This window comes from Spermophilus citellus (assembly GCF_964194105.1).
Source record: "Spermophilus citellus genome assembly, chromosome: 2".
Taxonomy (NCBI): Eukaryota; Metazoa; Chordata; class Mammalia; order Rodentia; family Sciuridae; genus Spermophilus; species Spermophilus citellus.
This window is the reverse complement of record NC_138183.1, coordinates 201,383,958-201,409,973: the sequence shown is the minus strand read 5'-3', so window position 1 is coordinate 201,409,973 and position 26,016 is coordinate 201,383,958. Positions and strand designations below refer to the sequence as shown.

The 26,016-nt window shown below is 41.4% G+C and overlaps 1 protein-coding gene across 23 annotated transcripts in view; it reads right to left on the bottom strand.

Moving 5' to 3' along the window:
* Positions 1-26,016, bottom strand: part of PPFIBP2 (PPFIA binding protein 2) — a gene marked incomplete at its 3' end in the record, with an annotated part of 145,044 nt that overhangs the window by 53,150 nt on the left and 65,878 nt on the right. For 17 of the 23 annotated variants that reach the window (XM_081279528.1, XM_081279519.1, XM_081279509.1 and 14 more), the window contains 2 exons: positions 7,472-7,564; positions 3,780-3,893 (listed from right to left, as the gene is read on the bottom strand). In XM_081279528.1, coding sequence (XP_081135654.1) covers positions 3,780-3,893; positions 7,472-7,564 — 207 coding nt within the window. Of the gene's footprint in view, positions 1-3,779; positions 3,894-7,471; positions 7,565-24,406; positions 25,093-26,016 lie in introns of those variants that run through there. The other 6 variants (XM_081279515.1, XM_081279514.1, XM_081279520.1 and 3 more) reach the window with 6 other exon arrangements.

Sequence of the window (26,016 nt, the reverse complement as noted above, 5' to 3'; positions counted from 1 at the left end):
GAAATATACCAACAGACCCAGAGGAGCTTTTCCTGGTAGAGATTTTGTCACCAGCAGTCTGAGCAAATCATGAGGAAGTCACTGACTCAGGCTATATTCCTGGGGTGCAATTCTGGGCCCTGGGTTCAGATGGCTTCATTATGTAGCTGGGTAAATGTGCAGATGTGCTCAAGAACCAGAGATAGTCCCCATTAACTCTTGATGGGAGCACCTTCAGAGCTCTATATCCAGGCCCAGACAGTTCCAGGCCAATGAAGCTGACTCAGGTTGTCCCTCATGTATACACTTCCTGAGAAATGTCTTCTCTTAATGGGGAAAGTTTCCTGGAAAAGCCAGACATGCTCAATGAGTCTGAGACCATAATCGAAGAAGGTACTTCTTCAGGCAGTTCCCAAGGGTACTCAGAGCGTCTCCCTTCCCACCCTGTACCCAGCAGAGGGTCGCAGACAAAGAAATATTATTTTGTGCTCAAATGTGTCCCCAGTCTATGTTCTGCTCATATGGACCTTCCCCTGGGCTGACTCTCTGTTTCTGGTTTGCCTGTCTAATCCCAAAATGAGGGTCTTCATGTTCTCTCCTTCTGGAGGCTCAATGAGTTCACATACAGATGAAAACAGCTGGGAGCTGAGAGATGAACAATGAGCAAGGACTGAGTTGGGCTAGGCTGAGAGGTGCCTGGCTCATGAGTTGGGTGAGAGATAACTCTTCCTTTTGGCCTCCTGAAGGAGGTTGACATTGGGTATGAGAGCAGCTGTGGGATGGGCTTGCTGGAGCCTGAGGACAGGATCTGGGCTATGCTTATTTGGGGTTCCTTAAATCCCCCAGTGATATTTCAGTCAGCAATGGGAGCAAAGTCTAGAGTAGACTTCAGATTGGAGGCTTGCAGGCTAGTCTTGACCTATAAATGTGTACTCTGATTCGCATGACATTTTAAATTAGTCGGCAATATAGAAAAATTAATACTTTTAAATCTTTAATTCAAGACTTTTAGCTTTTTGTGAAAAATAGGACTATCTAGCATTATGCAGCTCATACAGGCAGTCAACTGGAATTGAATAATAATTGCCACCATTAGGATGCATTCAATGTGCAGAGTATCAGAAGCAGCATCCCTAGGGATGCACTATGTCTGCAGGCAGTCAGAAGGACCCACTGGAGACAGGAAAAGGGTCTCGTTCAGATAAGCCAGGCTTGGATCAGGGCAGGAATGGTCTAAGGCTAGCAGAAGGAGGCAATTGTTTGCCTCCATTCTCTGCCTCTAGGCCATGAGTCATTCCTGCTCCTAATACCAGAAGCCAAGAGCCCTGCAGCTCAGGATATCTCTGCCAATTTGGACAGGTCTCCGCCTGCCCCCAGTTCAGAGGACATATAAATACTCTAAGCTGTAGATAGCATTACACCAGTGCTGTGGTACAAGAATCTAGTGTCTATACAGAGAGCTTCAAGCAGATTTCAGGAAAGCAATAGCATGTGCAAAAACTTGAGATGCTCAAATGTGTCCCATGTCTTAAACAAACAATGTGTCAAGAAATTTTTACATTTGAAAGATTGAGAGAACACAATGAAACCTTATGGGCACAAAAATAACTTGGTGAAGCTCAGGAAGATCTTAAAACCCAAAAGTGGCAAATAAAGAGCTACCATATTTCCAAATATACCAGGTCACAACATCCACCTCTATGTATGGTACATGCAAATTATCTCAACTCATTACACACAAGAAAGAAGATATAGAATAAACAGATACAAAGGGTAATTGATCTTAAGACTTTTTAAAAAGTCTAAAATGCCATCCAGGGGGTAATGCCAGACACTCTCCATGTGGTGCTGGGCACCTACATCAGACTCCTTGACACAGAGACTCTGAGGATGGAGCAGAAACACAGCCAAAGAGAGAAGCCAGGCAGCCAGGCAGATAACTCAGGCACTACAATGCATCCATTCTCTGACCTCTGATTATGTGGTTACTCACCAGACACCACGTTCCTGAAATATCAACCTTCTGACATTTTTCTCATGTGTTCCCTTCTGCATTCAAATTTTTGTGGTTTCTTTTTGGATTATTCACAACACTCCATCATCTTCCTCCATTATCCTTTCCATCTCAAAACCACACTTGTGCAGACTTGAAAATATAATCTAGTGCAATGTTTTATGCACTCTTCATGAAAATGCTCCCTTGCCATTTCAGATTTTTCCCATCACACTATTTTCCTTCCTGAGTCTTCAAAAGAAATATCATGACAACAACAACAAAAGAATTGACTCCTATTCCTACTCAGATTTTCAGGGAATATTGTAAACAAGAGAAATGACAAATGAATCTAAAAAGAAAGCCAACAACAGGATAACTTATTAATCAGTTATGAAAAGATAAACTAACAACAATCTCTGAGTTGTTGACACAGCTTTTATGAAGACATATGCATAAAAATACTGACTCCCCCCCCTTTTTTTTCTTTAAGTTCTTCAAATGAAACTCTGGAACTAAGGCGTTTTATTTTAAGACCAAAGGTAAAATGCAAAGCCTATATTTATTACTATACTGTCAAGAAAAACTTTAATTTTAGGCTGATCACAACAATAAAAAAATTTTGGAGCTTGAGGGAAAGTTTATAAGCAGTTATCTAATTGAATCCACTCATTTTAAAGGAATGATTTTTATTCTTTGAAGAAATAGTGAGGACCTTTTATATGCCAAGTACCATATTGGGAGTTACAAAGCATATACACATAAACTTCAGGAATGGTTTAATTTAAAAAAAATAACTGAAAATTCAAGAATAATTTAAGTTAATGTTAATAGTTTAATTTAAAAATCTCGGGCTGGGGATGTGGCTCAAGCGGTAGCGCGCTTGCCTGGCATGCGTGCGGCCCGGGTTCGATCCTCAGCACCACATACAAAAAACAAAGATGGTTGTGTCTGCCAAGAACTAAAAAATAAATATTAAGATTCTCTCTCTCTCTCTCTCTTTAAAAAAAATAAAAAATAAAAATCTAATTAACATCTAAAGTTGAGCACCTAAAGTTGTAATAACTTCAGCTCATTTTACAATAAAGTAAAACTATTCAGGAAAAGAATGGTTACATCAAATATGATAGTTTCACTAAAAAAATAATATTGTAAATGACAGTAACAATGACTATACAGCAAAAGTTTTTAAATGGAAAAAAGTCACCATATTCTATTAATCACACAAAACCTGAGAGCAGAATTGTATCCCTGTATGATCATGGCTTTGTAAATTATGTGAAAACATAATGAACACATCCAAAAGAAAAGAAGGAAAGGCCATTATTTGAACATTAGGGAAGCAGCTAAATTTTTTTTCATTTTGATGCCTATTAAATTATATTAAGATGCTCTTCATGTAATGATTTGTATCGAAGAAAACCACAGAGTGAGAGGGAGTAAAATGAGAGTGTCAAAAGAGCAGAAAATAAGCTGACAAATTGACATTCTAAAACCCAGGTGCCACTAGCAGTCAAACTGTGGTTCCTGTGATAAGAGCAGGGTGACACAGCCAGTGGAGCTCTCAGCACCAGGCCTGGAGAAAGTGTGGCCTAGGAATCCGTCTAACCAGCTCAGCAAGTTATTCCTCTCAGGCTGGCCCTTCTCCACCCTCACTCTGGGCTGGTTTCACCTGCTGTCTAAACACTGCACACTGAGCAGCCAGTTCTACCTCCAGGCGGGCTGGGAAAGTAAGCAGAGCACAGAAGAGGGCTTTAACACAGGAGCTGATTCAAGCCCAGTGCCCTTCCACTCCACCTGACCTTACCTGTTGAAGCATTTCTTCAGCAGCATTGAGTTTCACCTGGTGTCCTTCCAGACACACTTCTAAGTCCCGAATCTTCTCTCCTTGGGCTTCCACTTGGTCTGTGAGAACGCTCACCTGTTCCAGGAAATAAAGCACCAAACAATAGAGTGGCAGGGACTGTATGAGAGCAAAGTTTCCCCACTGAGTATGAGCAGTGAAAGTGCAACACTGACTCATGTGTGAGGAGGAACAGCTTTTCTTTTAGGTGAGTAGAAGGTGGGGGAAGTGTCCTGGATGAAGGCAACACTAGTTGGATTCTTACCTTACCAGGTAGTCTTGGTCAATGCCCATACGATGTTGGTCACATTCCTGCTCTTGACAGACTTCAGAGAAAAGCACCCAACAGCCAGGAGAGCTGCCTCTAGGTTGGACTCCTGCTCCTAATTCCTCTAACAGAGCAGTGCGACCTCAAGGCATATCTCAGCTGGCTTGCCAGAGCTTCTGCCACCTCATGTGGAAGAGCAATCCAAACCTCTATGGAAACCAACCAATGACCTAACCTCTCTCAAGGGTGTGAGGACTACTCACCTATCAGGCAAGTGTTTTGAAGTAATTAAGGAATGTGGGATGCAAAGGGCATGTATTAGCACTGACAAAACTTGGCTCCAGAGAGGTTTTTGTGCTTCACAGGCCAAAACATGACTTTAAGTCATTCGTATACAGAAGCCACACTGCACATATGTGGTAGAAAAGAGTCATTTTTCTGAGGAACCCTGAGATTCTCTATGGAAAACATTAATAAAAACCCACTTATAATAAGTTATTTAAATTATGCCCTAAATACATACTGTGAGGGTTTTCATAGTCTTCTATTTCTTTTCCTTCCTTCCTTCCTTCCTTCCTTCCTTCCTTCCTTCCTTCCTTCCTTCCTTCCTTCCTTCCTTTCATTAGGAGATACCTCAAATCAGGAAGATGAATAAGAGAATAGGTGGCCTCCCAAAAGCAAAGAAATCAATAGTTGGTAATACTTTTTGGGTGGAGTCATTGTTGTTCACAAATAGATTATTCTAAATTATTTCTCAATCTATAATGGAATGATAGATGGAGCATGAAAGAGATAATGTGAGTTAATTTATGAGTGTTTAAATAAACTGTACGACTTAGAAAGTTTCCATTTAAAAAGAAATGAATCTAAACTAACAGGCTTTAATCCTTCCATGTTTATGTTCTCAAATAATGAATGAATTATTGAAACATATTCCTGACATTGATGCATGGTTTGTTAATATTTCAATTTTAATTAAAAAATTGGGCTCCTTCTGTCAACTAAACCCATCTCAAACAATAAACCTTTTTTGTGTTTTTGTTGCTTGTTTTTTTCCTTGTTCAATACTGTTGGTACCCATTTCAACTACTAATTCCACTTTCAAAAGAGTAGGATTCTGGAGGATTGGTTCTGCTTTCTGGGACTCAAGAGTTCTTGTTTGGAAAGGATGTTTTATGGTTAATCCCATTATGAGGATTAACACCTATATGTCTACACTATGCCTTGGGGCCATGTGCTAGTGATACCCTGAGGAATAATATATAGTCTCCAGAATTCTATAGCTCATAGTTCAGCTGCACATAAGACTAAAGGGAACTCGAGACTTCTACACTAAATATTATGAATAGTGAGGTGTAGAAAATAAACACAAAACATATAAAGTTCCTACAATGTAACCTTCATTCAATAAAGACAAATATATTTTGAACTCCTTCTACATACTGAGCATAATATTAGGTAAAGAGGGATACAAAAGGGGGTGGGAGGATGAAAATCTTTGCCTTAAAGGAATTACACTATAATTTAGACAAAGATTTTCGTTTTGCTTCTCATTAATCCTAGAAGCAAACTATTTTGTTAATATATGTTTGTCTTGTGTTCTATGAATAGAAAAATAAATAGGAACACATCCTGGACCAAGGACTCAAATTAATTCAGTCTGGCTAAACTGCTGTGGGAATTAAGCAAGAGGCTATACCCCACTGAGGATCTGTCTAACCAACTCCAGAGGCCCCCAAGAAACAGGAACAGGAGCGAGCATGTAAAAGCTGCTTTGAGAGTCTGTCCACAAGCTTGCCTAGAAACCACTGGGGTCAACTTCTGCTTCCTGGAAAGTAGCTTCCCAACTGTGTTAAGATTATCTAAACACAGATTATTCAAGAATTTGAAATTTTAAAAAATGAATGTAACAGCATTTTGACACAGGATTTCTTTATTAAATTATAACCCTCTCTAAATAGAAACGTGTTATTTCAATCACAAAGGGTCCCAGTTCAAAAGTTCGCAATTTCATACTGTTTACTACAAAATTCTAAATTGAATACTTCTTTATTAATCATGTCATTAGGATGGAGTTTCAAAGTAGACATTCTTCAAAACATCTGTGCAGTAAAATCTGGCCATGCTACTCTCAGATGGCTCCCTACTTCTTCAAAGTAGGGACTGTAGACATGATGGCCCTTGCTGTTCTTTCTGCACACTAAGCATACTCCTGCCTCAGTGTGTGGGCTGGACTGACTACTGCCTCTGCTGGAATGTACTTCTCCAAGTATCAGCACAGCTCCCCTCTTAGCTTCCTCCTGACAAGGAGGCCTTCCCTAACTTCCTTATCTGGCTTCACTTTCCTCCTGAATACTTATCACCACCAGAAATATTTTATTTATTGGTTTGTTTATTACTGTCCTCTCCCTACCCCATCCTACTCCCTGCCTCTCTCTATCTCTCTACAAGAACAGGGACTTGATCTATTTTGTTCACAGTTGTATACCCAGCACCTAAAACCAGTATCTGAAAGATGACTTGTAGATACTCAATTATTTTATAATGAATGAGTTATTTTAAAATCCTTGGAGTAAAAAGAACAAAAGTAGGGTGCAAATCTCCTCCTCTATTCCACCGCCAGTCTTATTCATCACCCTTCACGCTTTTTAAGGAGATATGATTAGGATATTAATCTTTATATTCTCCAATTGTCAATTAATGTCTGATGCATACCAGACCTCAAACCTTGCTAAATTGATTTATGTATTTGAGGCTAACACAGCAGAGCTCCTGCTTCAGTAACAGCCTTCCTGTGAGAAAGTCTAACTTCATACAGTACCAACACAGGTTTTCAGAAGTGAAAAAGTTTCTTTGGCTCACTTTCTCTATGGGAAGTTTAGGAGTTCCTCTGTTTGAAGCAAGAAAGCCACCAAAGGCTTAGCCCATTTTACCAGCTCCAGGGGATTTGGCATCAATGTGATCAGTCTAGATTTAGCTTCAGACACTTTGGACTTGATTCTGTTAGCGTTTACTCTGAGGCCTGCATCACTCAGAGACATTTTATTAGTGATTTGAAGATGATCTCATCTCCCCTACAAGACTGTGATCCTAAGGACAGGACCCATTTTGTTCATTCTTAGCACCAGGTCATCAGCCTGGCCACAAGGCTTCAAGTGTGTAGAGGCAGGTGCTTAGTGGTGTATAATATAAATGAATGAATCACAGTCCTCCAAAGTCAAGTCTGCTAAACTGTGCTTCCCAGTTACTTTCTGCTTTTAGAAAAAGACTGTTTGAAAAACATACACTCTGGGAGCAGGAATACTCCAACAGAGAAAGCCCCTATCGCTTGGGGAAGATACAGAGCTACAGGTAACAGGTAAACTGGTTTCCATCCAAAAGCACCCACCTGTAATATGAGGGACTCCTTATCTCCTTCTAGACGTGCCAAGCGTTCCTGGTAGGTTTCATTACTAGCAGCACCATGGTGATTTGCCTGGGACTAAAGAGAGGGGAAAGAATACAATTACAAAGCTAGAAAAACATTACTTGCTTTCAAATGGAGTGTGTAGTGTATGCAATTTGTGAAGACAGTTTCATTGATTATATGTGCAAAACCATCTACCAAAACAGGAAGCCACAGATTGCAAAACTACTACAAGGAAGATCAGACCACATGCCACTGAAAGGTGTGTTCCTTGGAAGTGGTGCAACCACCCTGATGACCTCACCTTTGGCCTGGAGGCCTCCACAAAGCTCCAGGCCAGCAGTGCTTGGCTTGACTGGACGTGCTGGGTCTGGTTCAGCTAAAGGCACAGCCTGCCAGAGTCAAAGCAACAATGAGGGTCTATTCTTTTTTAGGTTGGTACTGGGGATTGAACCCTGGAGTATTTTACCACTGAACTGCATCCCCAGCCCCTTTTATTTTTTGAGACAGGGTTTCACTAAGTTGCTTAAGGCCTTGCTAATTTGCTGAAGTTGGCCTTGGACTTGTGATCCTCCTGCCTCAGCCTCCAGAGTGGCTGGGATTACAGAAATTGCCACTGCATCCATTGAGGGTCTGCTCTTTGAGACCAAGGGAGTTGGTACCATTCATTAAGGAACTGTGTGGGAACAACTCCTACACAGATCTTGGGAATTTTCACAGCAAGATTCTTCAGAGCCCATGCACATCTTGCAGCATGGAGGCCCATCCTGAACATCATTCTACATACACATCTCTTCCCACCGAAATTCTAACCCTGATTAAGACTTTGGCAGCCAGATTGGTATACCATATTTCTGTAGCATAGAAAGATACAGAAGCAAGCTACATAGAAACATCTTGAGTAGAACCTAAATAAGAGATAGAAGATCTTAAAGAGCTAAGCAGAGGGAAAATACAGGAAATACAAATAGCCAAAAACTACAGAAAACAGAGGAAAGGGAGAGAATGTAAAATGGCAGAGTAGAGACAGAATCTTATAAAATGTTCTGAACATAGAGATATAGGAACTGTCACTTTCTAGGGTGTGTCTGACCTGGTTATAGGCAGGGAGGAGAGAAGGAGCTGCTAATGGCATTGAACTGGCCCCAATACCACCAGTGGACACTTCCTGCATATCAAATGACAGGCTGAAGCAAGGGGCCTACAATAGTGGGTTGATAGTCTGAAAAAGTAGATGTCATTGCTAAATGTGGAAGTTATTATCCTCATAATCTGGGCTGGTCCATGACATCAATGCTCCAATATTCATGAAGCAGGTATTTTCTACCCCAGAGGAAAGACAATATTATGCAAATAGGCAAGACAGAGAGGCCCAGGGTTGGCCCACCTTGTCCTGACCTATTTCTCTGCATTTCAACATTGCAAGTGGGCTTTCCAACCTCTCTCTGTGAGAAAGAACCCCTCCTTCCTCCTTCATCCTACCCCTCCCCAAGATACTACCTAGGTGAGATAAGGTGGCAGAGTCATTCTCAGTTCTAGAGCAGAAATAGGGACCAACCATTCCACATTCAAGCCCTGGCATCTCACTAATGAGAGAAGCATTGGATTTTTGTTGAAGAAACTGTGGGAAGCTGAGCCCAGGAGCGCTTCCCAGGGCACCTGTGCCAGGCACTGTCTAGATGGCACATGGCGCATGGAGCCTGCTGCCACACCACTGCCTTTTATTCCTGCCTTGCTCAAGCTTGAGTTTTGTCCATTGTTATAGAAGTTCTTTCATGCACCAGACAAAGCGCTTTAACAATCACAAATGACTTCTTTTTTGCCAAGGGCAGTTTATTGTTTTGACATTAATTAATATTTCAGGAACTCTAACATGGCCAAATTTTCTGCCTAGCATCCAAGGATACAGCATAACCTATATTATCTCAGAACCTGACAAGGAAAAATAGGAAATTCTTAATAGCAGGGGAAATCCTCTGTTAAAGAATTCATAATGATGGGCTGGGATTGTGGCTCAGTAGTATAGCACTTGCCTAGCATGTGTGAGACCCTTATTTCGATCCGCACACCACATAAAAATAATAAAATAATAAAGTTATTGTGTCCATCTAAAACTAAAAAAAAAATCACTATGATGATTTTTAGTGGGCAGAAGTTCAGCCATTTGTAATAACTGACCTCCAACTGACACTCTGCACATCAGACCCCAGGGCCAAAGTCAGCATGTTCATGGATCACCCAGCACTGTGGTGTAACTTGTCCAGTAGGAAATGGGGAGAAGGCAAAAGGGTAGATCCTTCTACACGACTCCAGCAAGCCACCACCCCCACTGTGCTGTATTCAAGTGGCTTGCAATATGCTTCTTTAGTGAGTACTTATAATTTTATATTGTCTTGGCAATATAAAATAGAAATATAAAAATATATGTCGAACTTTTTCACACCAGAAGCAGGGTTCAGTCCCTTAATACGGTTTCCAACAATATATTCCACCAGAATAGCTCCAGCTAGAGATCAGAGACAACTCAGAAGCATCTCTTCTGTTTATCAGGCTGGAAGGAATGGTCCCTTCCTTTAAAGGGACCATTTAGACATATGCCTGCAATTAAAGTAACCACCTCTCAGTCACTTCTTGAATCTACTGCCTGTTTCTTTAACCCACTAATTAAAGTTTCCCATGGAAAATCAGTTTGGATAGCACTCTGTGTCCAATGAAAGTAGGGGTTCACAAGTCCTCTCTTTCCCTGCTTTGCTCCCCTGACCTCCATGTGTGTGCTACTACCTGAACTGATAATAAAACTCATTCAAAACAGTCCCTCATTATAATAAAAGGTCAACCCATCCAAACTCCCAGAAGGTCAGCCATTTGTAATAACTGACCCCCAAATAAGGTTAAGAAAGCAAGTTAGAATCATCAGTTAAGAGGCAAAATGTATGCCCTAAAATTCATATCATATGCTAGAAATGGATCAAAAATCTGGATTCACTCTAGTGCCAATAGAAGAGAACATGGTCAGTTAAAAGACGCATGGATCAGTAAGGGAAAATCAAACTGCTTAGGAGAGACAACTTATTCCTGGGCAAGAGAGAAACCACTTCTGTTTTCAAAACAAACTGGATCCACAACTTCCTTGAGGACACCTTTAAAGTAAACACAGCCTAGTAAAAAGCATTGCTTTTGTGTGATGCTCACAAAATATGTCTAAGGCTGATGGATAAGAGGGGCTAAAGTAATTCTAAGAAACCCATATGGTATGGTGTAAGCACAGTGCTGTCAATGGACAGCAATTACTTACGTAGCACCCAAGACTTGCCAGGCACTGATGAGAGCACTATGTGCATTAAGTCACTTAATCCTTCCCATGACTTCATGAGATGGATGCCATTTTTATTCCTATTTTACAAATAAAGGAACTAAGGCACAAAGTATTTTAACAATACACAAGTGGACAATTTGCCCAGATTACTATATAGCAAATTAGTATGCTTTCTGTTGTTACAGGTTAATTGAGGAGCAGATCAAGTATAAATTTTGTTTTATATATTCTAATTATAGGATTACTCACTTAAGGTGGAAAATGTCTTTAATGGGAGAGCGGCTATATAAACAATGGTTCATCCATAATCTGAATAATTTGTAGTATTTTAAAACATGAGATAGGTACTTAGAGACATTGAATAATAAAAAAAGATATAAAAAAAATCACGTGGCATCATACCAGAAAATATAACCCGTAGTTATTTACATATCTATAAAAATAAATAGAAAAAGTATCCAAAATGTCACCTGGTGGTCTTTTAATAGTGCCATCTTCTGGAGAAGAGTCTGGGCTATAGAAAGTGAAATTGGGAGGTATGATCAAGGAAACATTACTTTAACCATAGTGTCTTACAAAAATATTTTTTCTTGAGTATTTAAGATACATTTTAAAATCTAGAAGCACTGCTCAAGGAATTAGGACAGTGACTCTTGTATTTTCTTTTCCTAACAGACTCAAGGGTATGATCCTCTCCCAGTAGTTATACTGGTCCATTGGGCAGTGGTACTCAAGGCAGAGCGGTACTCAAGAGCGGCGCTCTTCTCACAAAACTTGTTACCCAGCAAGCTTCTATTCAGTATTAAACAGCATTGAAATAGAGATGGTATTCCAGACAAAATTTTACAGTGTTGCCATCCTTGTGTTTTGGTGAGGTACAGAGCCATGTTTTCACTGTCTAGATAGGACTTACTTCTTAAGAAAATTTCAGCCTTTCAGAAGAGAACAGGTTAGGGTAAAATGCCATCTCCACCTGGAGAAGAGCTGGGAAAGCACTTGAGAAGAGGGCCAAGAAGAGGATTTTTAAGAATGATCTTCTTGGGCTGGGGGTTGTGGCTCAGTGGCAGAGTACTGACCTAGCATGTGTGAGGCACCGGGTTCGATCCTCAGCACCACATATAAATAAATAAAATAAAGGTTCATGGACAACTTTAAAAAAATAAAGTAAAAGCCTTTAAAAAAAAAAAAAAGAATGATCTTCTGAATGCCAATATTCTTTAGCCAAAGGTGAGGATTTGAGTTTGGGTAAAGAAACTTATACTCCTTAGCCTAAATTGCCAACACATTCAATCACTTTATGGTGTCATCCTTGCTTTATAAAACGGCTGCATTATCAGGGCATAATAGCCACATAGTAATCAAAATGTGATTCCAATTTGTGGGGAAACATTTTAAGAAGGTACTTTTTCAGAAGGTACATCTGCTCTCTTAATTCAAATAGTGGAATTACAGTGGAAGTCTTGGATCAACACTGAGGTCACATATCTAAGTTTCTGAGTGATTCCAGGTTTGGACAGTTTCTGAAAAAGTCTTGTAACTCTCAGGTAACTCAGTGATAGAGCAATAGCCTAGTTCCTCATACATGAATGAAGATTGAGAGAACCACTACCCACATTTCCCTGAGAAGAAGGAAATCAAATAAATTCTAAAGAATGCTATAAGCCAACTCTATTTCTCCCCTCTATGGGATGGCAGGTGAACTTTAAAAAGAATTTTACCTTTTCTACCCTGTTAAGCATGTTCATATCACAGGTGAATGCACATAAGGAAGAGGTAATTTTTACTCAGGCAATGACGTTAGTACCCACACTAGACATGTCCAATGGAAGACTGATGAATGAAACTGTGCTACACATGCATTTGATCAAATTTTCTCCTATTTTGTGTTAACAGTTATTGCTAAAAAGCAATAACAGAGGGAAAATTCAATCTCCTCATAAGATTTTTTTATGATGAGAAGTACTTATGATACTATAATTCAGGTTAGTTCCATAAAAATATTGTGAGGGCCATGTGATCTGTACACCCTATGTGATCTGTACATTAGTAGATGTTTTCATATTCTTTTGATTTTTGATTGAAGAATGCCACTGGGAAATATACTACCTTTCTTGTATCACAAAACTGAATCGGGACAAGAAGATCTTGAAAATATACTGAAGTGAATTTGTAAACTTTAACTAAGATTATGGAAACCAAATAACTTTTGTCTCTTTCAAAGCTTGACTCTCAAGAGTCTGGGATACAAGGAACCCATCCTCTAAAATCCATATCTCTTGGAGGCAAACATGAAACACAGACAAGAACTGTTATTGAGGGTCTTCCCTAAACCTTGAGGATGATGGTTCACAGTGTCCTCAGGAACAATGACAACACAATTCCTTTACTCTTGCAGGCCATCCTACGGGCCCTTTAAGGACCTCAATTACTATCTCCACTGGGTCTGTGCAGGCCTCACACATAGCTCAAGCAATCAAAGGCCTAAGGAGGCATGTTTTCTAAGCCATCCCTAAGTAAAAGAGGCTTCAGGTAGGTGTAACAGCCATGCAGGTTGCTCCATAGTTAGGAATCATGGAATTGATCATGATCATTAATTTGTCTCAGTAATTAGCAAAGCAGTCAGAAGATGGAGAGAGGGCTATGTGCAGCCAGCAGGAAAAGGTGACTAGTGAGATCCCAGCAAGGACAGTTTCTACATAAAGGGCAATTTAGTTTGTATAAGGACACCAACCTAAGCAGAGTACCATTCCCACCTCTACCATCTCTCCCCTGGGGCAGTGAGTTCACCTTTGATAAGCTCCTTATGTACAGAGAGCTGGATGCTGTCAGGCTCAAGAAATAAAGTAGGTTTCCACACCTTGGGAAATGCTGCATTTCAACTAGTAATAAAATCAAGGAATATTTAAGAACCCCCCCCCAAAAAAAAAATCTTATAAGCTGTGGAAAACCCGAGACTACTTGACTTCCTTTTGTTCTTCTGCTAAGGAAAATGAATGATAAAAACTTGCATTGCTCTTTGCAGATAATTCTTCTGGGCTCTGCTTTGTTTGTCTAGAATAATCCAGGATCATCATTGCTATTATAAATATGTGGCATGAGTGAGGGCTGCCATCTTCTTAGAGCTAGCTTTATATCCTAGCCCTGATCCAGGTTTGGCTATAGGAACTCTTCCTCTGAATATTCATTCATTCATTTATTCATTTTGAATTGCTGGGGCTCAAGCCCAGGCCCTAGCACAAGCTAGGCAAGTGAGTTATATCCCCAGCCCCTCTCTGAACTTTAAACTTGAGAACAGAGCATGGTAATGGTGGTGCTAGGAGGTTCTGAGGTTGCCAGTGGCTATGTTCTCCTCCACATGGAAGAATCTGGTTTGCAGTAGAAGTAAGTGTGAAGCCTACATGCACACAAAAGCAAACAAAAGCAAAAAAAAAAAAAAAAAAAAAAAGTGGCATTCTCATCCCTGATTCATGCTGTTTAAAGGCAGAGATAAATCCTGATTCTTCCTGCTGGTCCATTCTGGGCTTGGACTAGTTCAAACTTAAGTTTCTGTTATTTGTAACCAAAAATCCTGGATAATGCATTTATCTCAAAGGGTGATCACCTGACTGAAATTTACTCCTTTGGAAAGAGACTTACAGGAAAGAATTTTTGCTATTTGGACATAGTACTATATTACAAAAGAATTCTAACTATCTTCACTTGATTTGCATGAACTGGCAATTTTTAAGACAGCGTTGTGAATTCTAAGCTAACTATAGATAGAACTAGGATTATCATCAAGGGCTAGTAGGAATCTACTTTGTGACTCAGGGTATGTTTTTGTGGGATGTACTGGGATAAAAAGGGAACCCATTCTCTTTGTGTATACAATGGATGGCTTTCTATCCACCACATGTTTGCCTCCATTCTTATTTGCCACAGAGAACATGAAGTTTAAGATAGGAAATGAAAACAAGATGCAACAGGTCCAGGCCCATGGGCATAAATTAGGGTGGGGTAGACAGGATGTATGATAAGGAAAATTAAGGTAAAAGAATATAAATAGAAAAATAAATAAGGTAAAAGAAGTAATATAAGAGCTAAAGTCTAAAAGAAACAAAGGTGAAAGGGAAAAAGAATAAATGAATGATATATAAGAACATAAACAGGCACAGTGGTACATGCCTGTAATCCCAACAGCCCGGGAGGCTGACACAGGAGGATCAAGAGTTCAAAGCCAGCTTGAACAAAATCAAGGCTGTAAGCAACTCAATGAGATCCAGTTTCTAAATAAAATACAAAATAGAGTTGTGGATGTGGCTCAATTGTTGAGTGTTCTTGAGTTCAATCCCTGGTACACCCCCACCCACACATCTAACAACTATGTAAGAAGTTATACTGAAAGAATTTTACATGTCATATGCAACTGTACAAATGCCAGGTGTGGGAACTGGGAGGCTGAGAGCTGTGGGTTTTCTGTAGGTTTTTGGGTGCCTCCATATTCACTTAGAAAATTCTTAGAGCATCCTTTTCCCCAAGGTATGTCCTCAACAGTCAGAGGACAAGCCAGGAATGCTTAGGAAGCTAGACTGCACCTCACAATGTGTAATTTCAGGTAGGTCACCTCATCTCAGGCTTCCAACTCTTTCAACAGAGACAGTTATACCTCAGACAGCACCAGAGAGGGTCAGTTAGGTTTATATATGTGAAAATGTACTCTTTATTCCTAAATAATAAAACTACAGGAATGCTTTTTAGAGCAGGATGTTCTAATAATTCCTTTGTGTTATAAACCATTTTTTCAAATGATCTTAAGATATGGAAATCATTTAAATGTTTTTTTCTAAGCACAAAAACTAAGGTTCAATTAGAAGCAGTTCATTCCTTCTACTGAGTGTTTTAATTAACTCATTCTTTTTGTGCAATAGAACAAGAGAGGCAATATTTCTGATCATAATATCTAAGAAATATCTATAAAATCTGTACCAACATCCCAAGAGAACAATAGCCAAAACACTTTCAGGCTGGAAAGAAAAACTTTAAAAGCTTAAGTGACAACACAGAACCCACTGTTAGCTAACAGCTCTGGAATCACACCTTTGGCACACAAAGCTAGTGATGTGTTCACTTTTCCATTGTTCCTGAAAAGGTGCCTGTGTTTTGAGTCATATCTTCTTTGTGGCCATAATTTTTTCCTCCTTATAAGCATTTTATTATGCACTATAAGTTCTATGTGCTATATACATTTATAATTAATACATTAAGAATTTCGATAAGAATAATGATCAATCACAAAAAAAAACCTTGAATTTTTACTTTTATTCCAATTTAAAAGTTAGGTCAAATCTAGGTTGAGCTTTCCAGCTAAACTAACCCCATTGTCCTCCTCAAAGTTATCATCTTTTGACTACAGCGGCTGGTCAGATTCCATGATGTTGCTTACTCTGATCTGATCCCTCAACTGGTAGCTTGGCCAAATGATAGGCATGTTAGGTTCTCCACAGAGTTCTGGAATTGAGTATGAGTACTTGAAATCATGACTGGGGGCCATGTACAATCCCAGGAATATGACTTCTTTATACCCTGTCTGGCTTCTACCAGGAGAATGCATCCTTCACATATGCTCGGGTATACCCTCAGGGATGCTGGGTGAGGGCAGATCTGCTTCATTATCTGGCTGACACACTCCAGAAAAAACTTTGATCAATACTGAATTTGATTGACCTTGGCCACAGAGTAGGTTCCAGAGCAGTCAGATGGGACAAGGAAGAAGTCACAATGAGGGTGTCAGTGGTATGCAAGAAAGAGTGTGAAAAAATATGAATATAGACAAATCCCCAGAGCAAAAGCTACAGCCATCACGTTGGTTTTCAGAGCCAACAGTTGCTTTTCAGAGCTCCTGCCTTGGGAGTCCTTCATATATATATATATATATATATATATATATATATATATATATATATATCTCAAGTCTTGGTCCTATAAAGATTAACATTTCCTTCAGTGCCTCCTATAAGCTATGAACTAGAATTCAGTTCAGTTCCTTCAGGATCCTTGCCATGGTAAATATACTGTTCCAACTGGTCAGAGCATGTTCAATCATATGATAGCTCTTTGTCCATAAATACGCTGATATTTTGAACACAACACACTGGGAAAGTCTTGGCTCTAGATGAGTCTTGGAAACTTTTCTTTTTTTCCTTTAGCCTGGTGCTTTTGAGTGAATAAGAAAACAAAAGGAAATGTGTACTAATTCCAGGCTGCCTAGTCAAGGGGTTCTTATCAAATACAGAAAATCAACTGAAAGTAAGCCATGCCTAACAAGCACAGGATTTGGGGGTAATATCAGAGTCACCAAGGCTAGATCTCAAGCTCAAAGCACCACTCAAATGCAAGATTTTTAGAAACTTGGAAAATACAGATCTAAAAATAAGGGGACCTAAATAAACAAGTAAAAGAAAGTAGATCACAGAGGCTATAGTCAATTCCTATTACATGGGTTAGGTTACCCATCACCAAGAGAATCAAATAGTATGAGTGTAAGCAGGTGCTTGTAAATAGGAAAACTTCAACATTCTTTGGTTAAGGACTCTTAGGGCTTTTTGGTAGTTATTATAAACCCAAATGTTCCCAAGACAAGTTCTACTTTTTCTAGATATAGAATAGTCAAACAAATCTACTAATCTTTGGCACAGAGTTAAAGAAGTTTCCTCCAAATGCAGTGTGAATAGAGTACAATCACCTCCTTACCCACCAGGGGTCCAACAAGAGAGATCCCATCCTGACCTTGACCCTTTTGCCCTCCTCACAGTTTCACTTATATGTAAAGCAAGGCTATGTGTTGCTGATAGGGCTATCATTACCCCATTGATCTAAATGTCCACCTTTAGTTCAACCAACATCCATAATGTTAAGCTTCATTTGTGCATGTATTCAATTACTAGACTATTCCTGAGCACCTACTTGGCATAATTAAGTACAGAGAGAGAGAGAGAGAGAGAGAGAGAGAGAGAGAGAGAGAGAGAATAAGTAGTGCTGTACATATACCAACAGCAGGGACATAGGGCACAGATAAATAATCTTACCTTCAAAAGAGCAAAGAGGTGTTATAGTGGTTGAATCTGAAGTCTATAAAAGAACTCTCCCAGGAGAATGGAAAAATAGCCCTTTGGATATTGTTTTCCCAGTCTGAATGAGCCATCAATGAAACTATGAAAATCACTACCTTTCAGACTTTCTGATCTTCTTGGACTGACACAGCAACCATAGCAAATGATACCTTGAAGACAGTCCATAGTTGTCCAACCAAGGGGTTGGTGTGAGGCTCCTAACTGATCCTCCTGGGAAGCTTGGAGTGAGAGGAACCATTTGATTTACCAAGATCTTTTCCAAAAATAATAGCTTTGGCTGAGCTTGATCCCTGCTTTTTATCAAGTGGCTAGATACATAAGGAGTTTACAGTACCAGACTATATAAGTGCTGTTTGTTTGAAGATGTCCTATAAAGGATGGTATTAAAACCAGGAGGAGAATAAGAAGAGAAGACTCTTTAGTTTCCTTACTTTGCCAATTCCAAAAGACATACTAACTCATTTTTATTGAAAACATCTTCAGAGACAAAAAGGTGTTGGAGTTGGGGATAGAGTGGGCACTGTGACTGTTGTAGCTCATCCGGGGCCATTAGAGCTAATTGCCTTGAGACTGCCTATACCTTCCACATGAGGAGGCAACAATCAAATAGGCAGAAAAATCCATAGCTGGAGAATATGGAGTTAAGGGAAGGACAAAGTGAGAAGCTGTTCTTTGTCATAAGAATGCCAGTAATCTTACAAGATTCCCAAATGGGAATGAATTCTAGGGAAAAAAAGATGGGCAAGGTTATTTGGGAATTAGATGTAGCAAAACAACATAGGAAAGATGAACAAAGTCTGAAAGATGAGTATAGAGGCAAAGCCAGTGTGGGATGAGTTGGGGAGAGGTGGGAAAGGAATAGAGATGGTGAGGTTTTAGATGTTTTTCCTAAGGGTGAAAGGAAGATAAGTTATAAGGCAGCATCAAGAGGCAAGTCCAAGGCCAAATTTAGTTTTGGTTTTTCCCCTAAGAACTGAGGGGGAGCATTTTTCTCCAAGAACAAGAGACAGGCAGGGAGAAGCTAAGAGAGGAAACAAAGGAACAGGTTGATCTGGAACAGGATTGGTTTGAGAGTATAGGAAAATGGAATAACATTCTCCAAGAGAAGGGAATCTTGCCCCCACAAAATACAAGTTGAAAAAATAATATCTAGGGGCTGGGGATGTGGCTCAAGCGGTAGCGCGCTCGCCTGGCATGCGTGCGGCCCGGGTTCGATCCTCAGCACCACATACCAACAAGGATGTTGTGTCCGCCGAAAACTAAAAAATAAATGTTGGAAATTCTCTCTCTCTCTCTCTCTCTCTCTCTCTCTCTCTCTCTCTCTCTCTCTCTCTCCTCTCACTCTCTCTTTAAAAAAAAATAATATCTGTGAACATAGTTGCATTTTGTGATGAAGGGAAGGGAAAAATCAAAAATTCATCTAAATTTGGCTTTGTTTTGTTTCAGTTAAAGGCATACAAGGTTGAAGACATGGAAAGGATGAATGAATTGCTACAGAGGGTAAGAGAAAGGAATGTAGGCATGAGTCAAAGGATCTCTAAGCACTGTTGGCAGCCCACAAAACTACCAATGGCTGTGCTGCTCTGGAACACCCCCAAGCTATGCAGAAAATGACCCTGGTAATGATGCCACTTCATTAAATCCCACCAGGTAAAATAAGTCTCAGGGCCTCTCTTCAAGGAGCTAGCAGATAGGAGTCAGATGTACAGAGCTGGGGTAGTTAGTGATGGTAGAATTCTAGCTGCTAAGTTCTACTGAGAAACAGGAAGGGCATGAATGTTGGGTGTGTTGGCTAGAAATAGGGAGCTCCATGACGCACTGAATGGCAAGCGAACCTTCACCTCCAATCCCTGTGAATGGCTCGAATTTTGAATGGCTCATCTCCAATCCCTGAAGTGGTGTGAACTCTCGGCCAATGAGGAAGTAACAGCTCACTCACCTTGCTCCTCCTCATCCTGTGTTAAGCCCATAAAAATCAACACCCTGTTCATGTTCTCTCGTTCTCTCTCGTTCTCTCTCGTTCTCTCTCTCTCTCTCTCTCTCTCCCTCCCTCCCTCCCTCCCTCCCTCCCTCCTTCCTCTCCTCCCTCTCTCTCTCTCTCTCCTCCCTCTCCCTCTCCCTCTCCCTCCTCCCTTCTCTTCTGCGACTGGCCGCTAGGGTCCTGCTAATAAAATTTTGGCTTGTTGAGTTTACAGAGCTTTTCCATCGTCCTTTACATGGACCACTGGAACTCTTGAGGAACCTTGCCTACTTTTGTTCTCCCCAAGGGCTTGGAAAACTTCTCTGTTTAGAATCAGGGTTGGAAATGCGGTTCTGGAGTAGCCAGAGACTATCAGTTGTGATCAATGCCACCATCCCCATAACTAACACTTACATTTTATAAGTACTTTGCATATGTTGAATTATTTAACCATATTTTACAGTGAAAGTAACTGAATATCAGAAGGTTAAATAAATCATCCAAGGTCACAAAAAGATGAAATTGGATGGATTCAGGATCTGTGCTCTTAATTGGGTAGGAACTTCTTCCCCAGAAGCTGTTGCCCACACCTCCAGCTTCTACTACAGCCCAACATGAGTGTGAGGCAAGTCAGAGGCCTTTATTTGTCTTTGTACCTCTTATGGTCCAGTGGGTCAGTGTATCAGAGGACATGGAATAAAGTCTCACATCAACAGCTTTAGTTCACTACACAGCCAACTGTAGAGTCAAAGAGAAATGTATGGCGAACTAATGGTGATTCCATTTTCTTTGTGACTCTGGGTTGGAATTTGGCTTAAATCCCGAAAGTGCTGGAAGTCAGGGAGCAGTGTGAAAATGCTAACAGTGCCATGATACTATTTTTTCCCCTGGGAAAATGAACTCCTGCTCAGAGAGCCATGAGTAGGCCTCACAGACCCTGCTGGGAGCTATATTTAGAGGTTATTTCATGGCTGTGTGGTTGAATCCACTAACCTCAACCCAGGACAGGTGTGAGTTATAGGTGAGTCAGAATTCAAATAACCAAGGGGACTAAGGTCCTCTGGGTACTTGTGGCAGGAATTACCTGGTGTGTCTATTAAGAGAATGAATTGTGGGATCAGCCCTAGTCAGCATTCATTTAGCAACCAGAGCCAAGCTGGCCAGAACCAGTCAACCAAATGGGACCTCCTACCTACAGTGGGCCAGGTTGCAGCTACCTCTCCTAGGTCCTTAGTTTGTTTGGTTTGAGACCTTGACCTGGAACATGGGAAGGAATCTAGAGCTGAGGGACAGATGCAATGTCCTAGGAGAAAGAATCAATCATTCTCATGTGTTCCTCTTTCAATTTCTTCTTCCCAGTAATAGCCAATAGCAGTTAATAGCAAACATGTTACTGAATGTTTCCTACATGCATGGTACTGTTCTAAGCATTTAACATGCATTACTCTTACTTGATACTTACAAAATATATACTTGGAAGGGACTATTATCTTTCTGCTTTTACAAATGAAGAAATCCAGGCTTTCGAGGTAGTCTAACTAAGATCACATACCTGGTAAGCCAGATTCTAATACAGGCCTCACTCCAAACTTCGTGTTTTTCACTATAATATTACACTTTATCACATCCCTCAAGGACCCTGAAGCTAATATTTCTTTTCTGAGCCAATATTTATCTCCAGCTCTGTGCCTCTCTGAACAGTGCCACCCTCTTTCCTGAGGCATTCCCTCTTGTACTGGTCAAAGGGCACCAGGTCACATATATCTATACCGCTCTTCTTGTGGAACCCACCTCCTTCGTGTGAAAGAAGGGGAAAGTGTTTCTACCTTCAAAAATGTGGGTTCAGAGAAGCCTGCTTTCCATAAGGAAGATGATGAAAAGGAGTAGGTAATCCAGGCAGATGAGAAGTGCTGGGGGGAGCCCAGTAGAGCAATGGAATCTCAACAAAAATATTGTGGGAAGGGAGGGGCCTGATGGGATCAGATAAAGAGGGTGGGAATTAGATGGGAGGAGGATAAAATCTGGGGTAAAAGTTCATAAGATACAGGGAGTATACTTGGGAGCTTATCTAGGTAGACTTAAAAGACAAAGCTAAAAAAGTAAGTTGAGGCTGGGCTGGAAAACGTCCAAAGTCCAAGCAAGCTAAGGGGCTTGAGCTTTGTCTTTCAGAATAAGGGTGAGTGTTGATCAGGGTCACAGGATGAAAGGGAAATTTTTAAAAGGAGATTTTAAAATTCCATTGTAATGTTTAGGGTAGAAAACAGAGAACATACTGTGATAAAACTGTCTATGACACATCTAAAATTTTGTAGGTTTTTTTTGTTTGTTTGTTTGTTTAAAATGCTCCTTCAAATTATACAAGTAGAAGAAAAATATCTGTTTTGCTATGAGCCATCCTGGGGGTTCAGAAGTCTCCTGGCTTAGAGCTTTCCTAAGCCAAACTTCCAACTGTGCGCAGGAGCCACAGCTCATGCCCTTGAAGTTAGAACAGACAGGGCCATCTTCCATTGCATCATGTGCAGAATTAGTTCCTCCACAGGCAGAACTCCTGCATAAGGTAGAGAGTTACAGCATCTGCCCAGCGACTGGGACATGGCTCCTACAAACCCAGGCATGCCATAGGCGGAAAGACCTCTCAGTTAAAAGATTCCTTAAATTGGAAACAAAGAAATGAACACTAAGTAATGGGAAGAGTGTTTCTTACCTATTCTGCCAATGAGATTTTTTAAATCTAAAGATGATGTAAACCTTTGTCAAAATATCTAGTCATCTCAGCATAGCTCTCTAATGAATGTGATGTTCCCTTCCCTAGCTAATCAAGGATGAGCACAAATGGAATTTCTACTGAGTTCTAAACAATAATTCCCTACATATTTGGTGGCAAAAGAGATGATGAAAGTAAGAACAGGGTTCAAGACCAAGCTGCCCCACCGACAGCAAGACACTAACAACCATGGAATTCTTAGGCTTCTCTTGGGTTTTGCTAAATGATAGGGTTGTACTAGTTGATTCCTACAAGCAGTTCATCTTCATAATTGTGCTCAGCTGCCTCAGTTTTCCCAGCACAACTTTTCATAGACCACATCACAGCTAGCATAATTTTCTTAAAATGCAAATTGGACCCCACAGTGAGTCCCATGGCACTTTCTTGTTACAAGTCCCCCATCATTCAAACCACCATCGCCCTCCACCCTTACTGTAGCCTTCACTATCCTGTATGACCCAGCATCCACCTGCCTCTACCCTCCATCACAGAGCTCAGCCACACTGGCTTTCTCTCAGTCTTGAATCTTGTCTGACTCCCTCTTGCCGTAGGACCTTTACACATAACCATCTGCTTTGCCTGGAATGTTTTCTCCAGTCCCATTTTTCACCTGGCTCACTCCTACTGCTCTTTCAGGTTTCAGTGAAGTGTAATTTCCTCAAAGAGAGCTCCCTGATCCTCCTTCCCAATCACCAATAGCTTTCCTAAGCCTATGTTGCTCCTTTTACTGCACTTATCTGTAATCTGAGGGTTATTTCCTGGGACTGTGTAACCTCCATCTCCTACATCAGGTGGAAGGTCTATAGATGATGGGATCTTGCTTACCACTATACACCCGGCATCAGGAACTCATTATTCCCTGAAGGAGTGTTGCACAGAGCACACAAAAAAGCCAATCAGCCACGTGTTTGGGATTTGAGCAGCAGAGACTTGTCTGTCCCTCCCAAGCCGGACACTTCCTGACCCTCCTTGTCCTTATGCAGTTACAAAGTCAAATCTCTTATCTGTCAGCTGTTCTTGCCCTTCCAGCCTAAAATTCCTCAATATGAAAATAAAGGCATACATATCTTAGCCATTTAAAGTCAGCCACAAGAAGAGAGCACCTCAGTTCTATAGGTATAAGCAACTCCAGCCCCCATTGTTCATTCATTCCTCACTCACAACACACACAAACACTCAACCCCTAAAGATGGACAACTTGTAACTCAAACCCTGGGCTTCAGACTTCAGAGCTTTCAAAAGACAACTCCCCTAGAGCCTCCCTCCGGAAATGCAGAAGCTCATTCTGCTGGCAGATGTAACCTCCGCTCCTGATAACATCCGAGCTGAGAAGGAGTTAAATGACTTCCAAATTGAGAGCATTTTAAAAGGCAGCAGCTTTCTGTCTGTCCACAAACCAAAAAAGCAGTAGACATATTTTTCTGGTCACGGTGTTTGGGGACTCTGACTGTGTAAGAGTCAAAGTTAAAATTAAAATAACTAACTTTCCTCACTTCATTCTTTCCTTTCTCTACAGAGGCTCATTCACCAGAATGTCAGGGCAGAAACAAAGACAGCTGACTGTTTCTGCCCTGGTGTCTATAATTAGATTCTCATGAAGAACTTGGCCACAACAGGGCTCTGCTGGACAAATACCTCCCCCTAACACACACACGCACACACACACACACACACACACACACACACACACACAAAATCCAAACACCCTAAAGTGTCTCTCCTCTCACTCATCTCCACAGAGACCCAGACAAAGCAGCCAGTCACTTACCCTCTTCAGCCACGAGAAATGCTTGTAAACATCAATGTCCCCATCCATGCTGGGCACCCATGTCAGCAGTTAGAGTCCTGGGTTGAAAAAGCCCTTTTTCTGGCTGGAGATCAAGTCCTCTCCTCTTCCTTGCCTCTGCCCCCTCCCACTCAGGAATGCCAAGCTGTGTTCAAGTTTCCCCACTTCCCTGGCCTGTGTCCTTCAGCCTTTCCCTAAACAGCTTTAGATACATAACAACTTAGACCAGACTGTGCTGCTCCAGGGTCCTCCCCCACCGCCCCCACAGTCAGGCGTGTACACACACACACTCACATACAGAGATACTGGGGCTGGGATTTGGAGCCCTGTGGAGCAAACGTCACGAACAGGTAGGGGAAAAAGAAAGACTTGGGTAGGGTTGTAAACACACACACACACACACACACACACACACACACACACACGCGCCTGTGTGCTCGCAGGAACATTCTCTTCAGTGATAATACCAGAGCCTGCCAGAGAGAAACAGTCCTGAAGAAAATTCCTTGTCTGGCTTCCCCCTTCTGGAGTGGCTGGAACTCATTACCGAGAGCCCCCGATTTCCTGTCTCTGCTTCACTCTGCATTTACCCACGGGCTCCCAGCTGCTCTCAGTTTATTTGGGACTGGGGAGACGACTAAAAATAAGTGCTGCCTTGGAGGAGCTTGCTGGTTCCCACACACAGTCTGACCCCCGCCCCAAAGCCCACGCCTACCCTTTTACAGGCGGACCAGGGGCTGTGCCCTGAGGAAAAGCTGTTTCCAAAAAAGAACAGATTCAGAACCAGCTCCAGTTCTGGTGCTGGGCCTGCAGTGTGCCAGGCTCTGGGCAGGGAGTTTTCTGTCCTTGGCGCTGCTGCCACTGTTCACCAGAGACAACTGCTGCAAACTGGAGACCTTTGCCACTCACTCTCTCTGGGGACTATGGCTCTGGGCTGTCAGCCACCACACAAGGTTTCTGGAGGCCACATTCCAAATCAGGAGGTATGGCTTCTGTGAAGTCCCAGGCTGCCTCCCTGGCTGTCCCCCATACTTTAGGACCTGATTTACAAACTAGGAAGGTGGCAAGGGTGAGACCACTTCATGTGTTTCCATGAGACCTGGGAACAGCTCTGGGTAGGCAGGAACCTTCGAGAAGCTAGAGTGTGCTTTCCTGTGGGCCAGTCACATGCTAGTTAACCAGGGTGGACTACTCAGAACTCCCAAGATGCCACCCCTACCTCCTACTCACTCCAGCTCCTTTGAGAGCTCCCCCTAAAAACAGTTTTTCTCCCTTGCCCAGCCCTTAATGTGTGGCCTTTGGCTATGACGGATTATGAAAGTGATCTTTGATGTGGGTACAGTGGGAACAGCAGTTACATGCAAGGGCTCTGCACTCTGCTGGCATAAATGACTTGCAGGCTCAATTCTTGTGACTGTAGGGGGCCTTCCCATGCCTTTGGGGGCCACCAGGGGGTTCTCCAGAAGTTCCAACCTAAAGAGAAGGCCCTATTGGGTATCAGCAGGCCCGTAGCATGGCATCAATGTTTACCAAAGCCCTGAAGCATGGGCCTTAGTGAACAAAAACAAGGTCTGGTTGCACAGTTTAGGCAG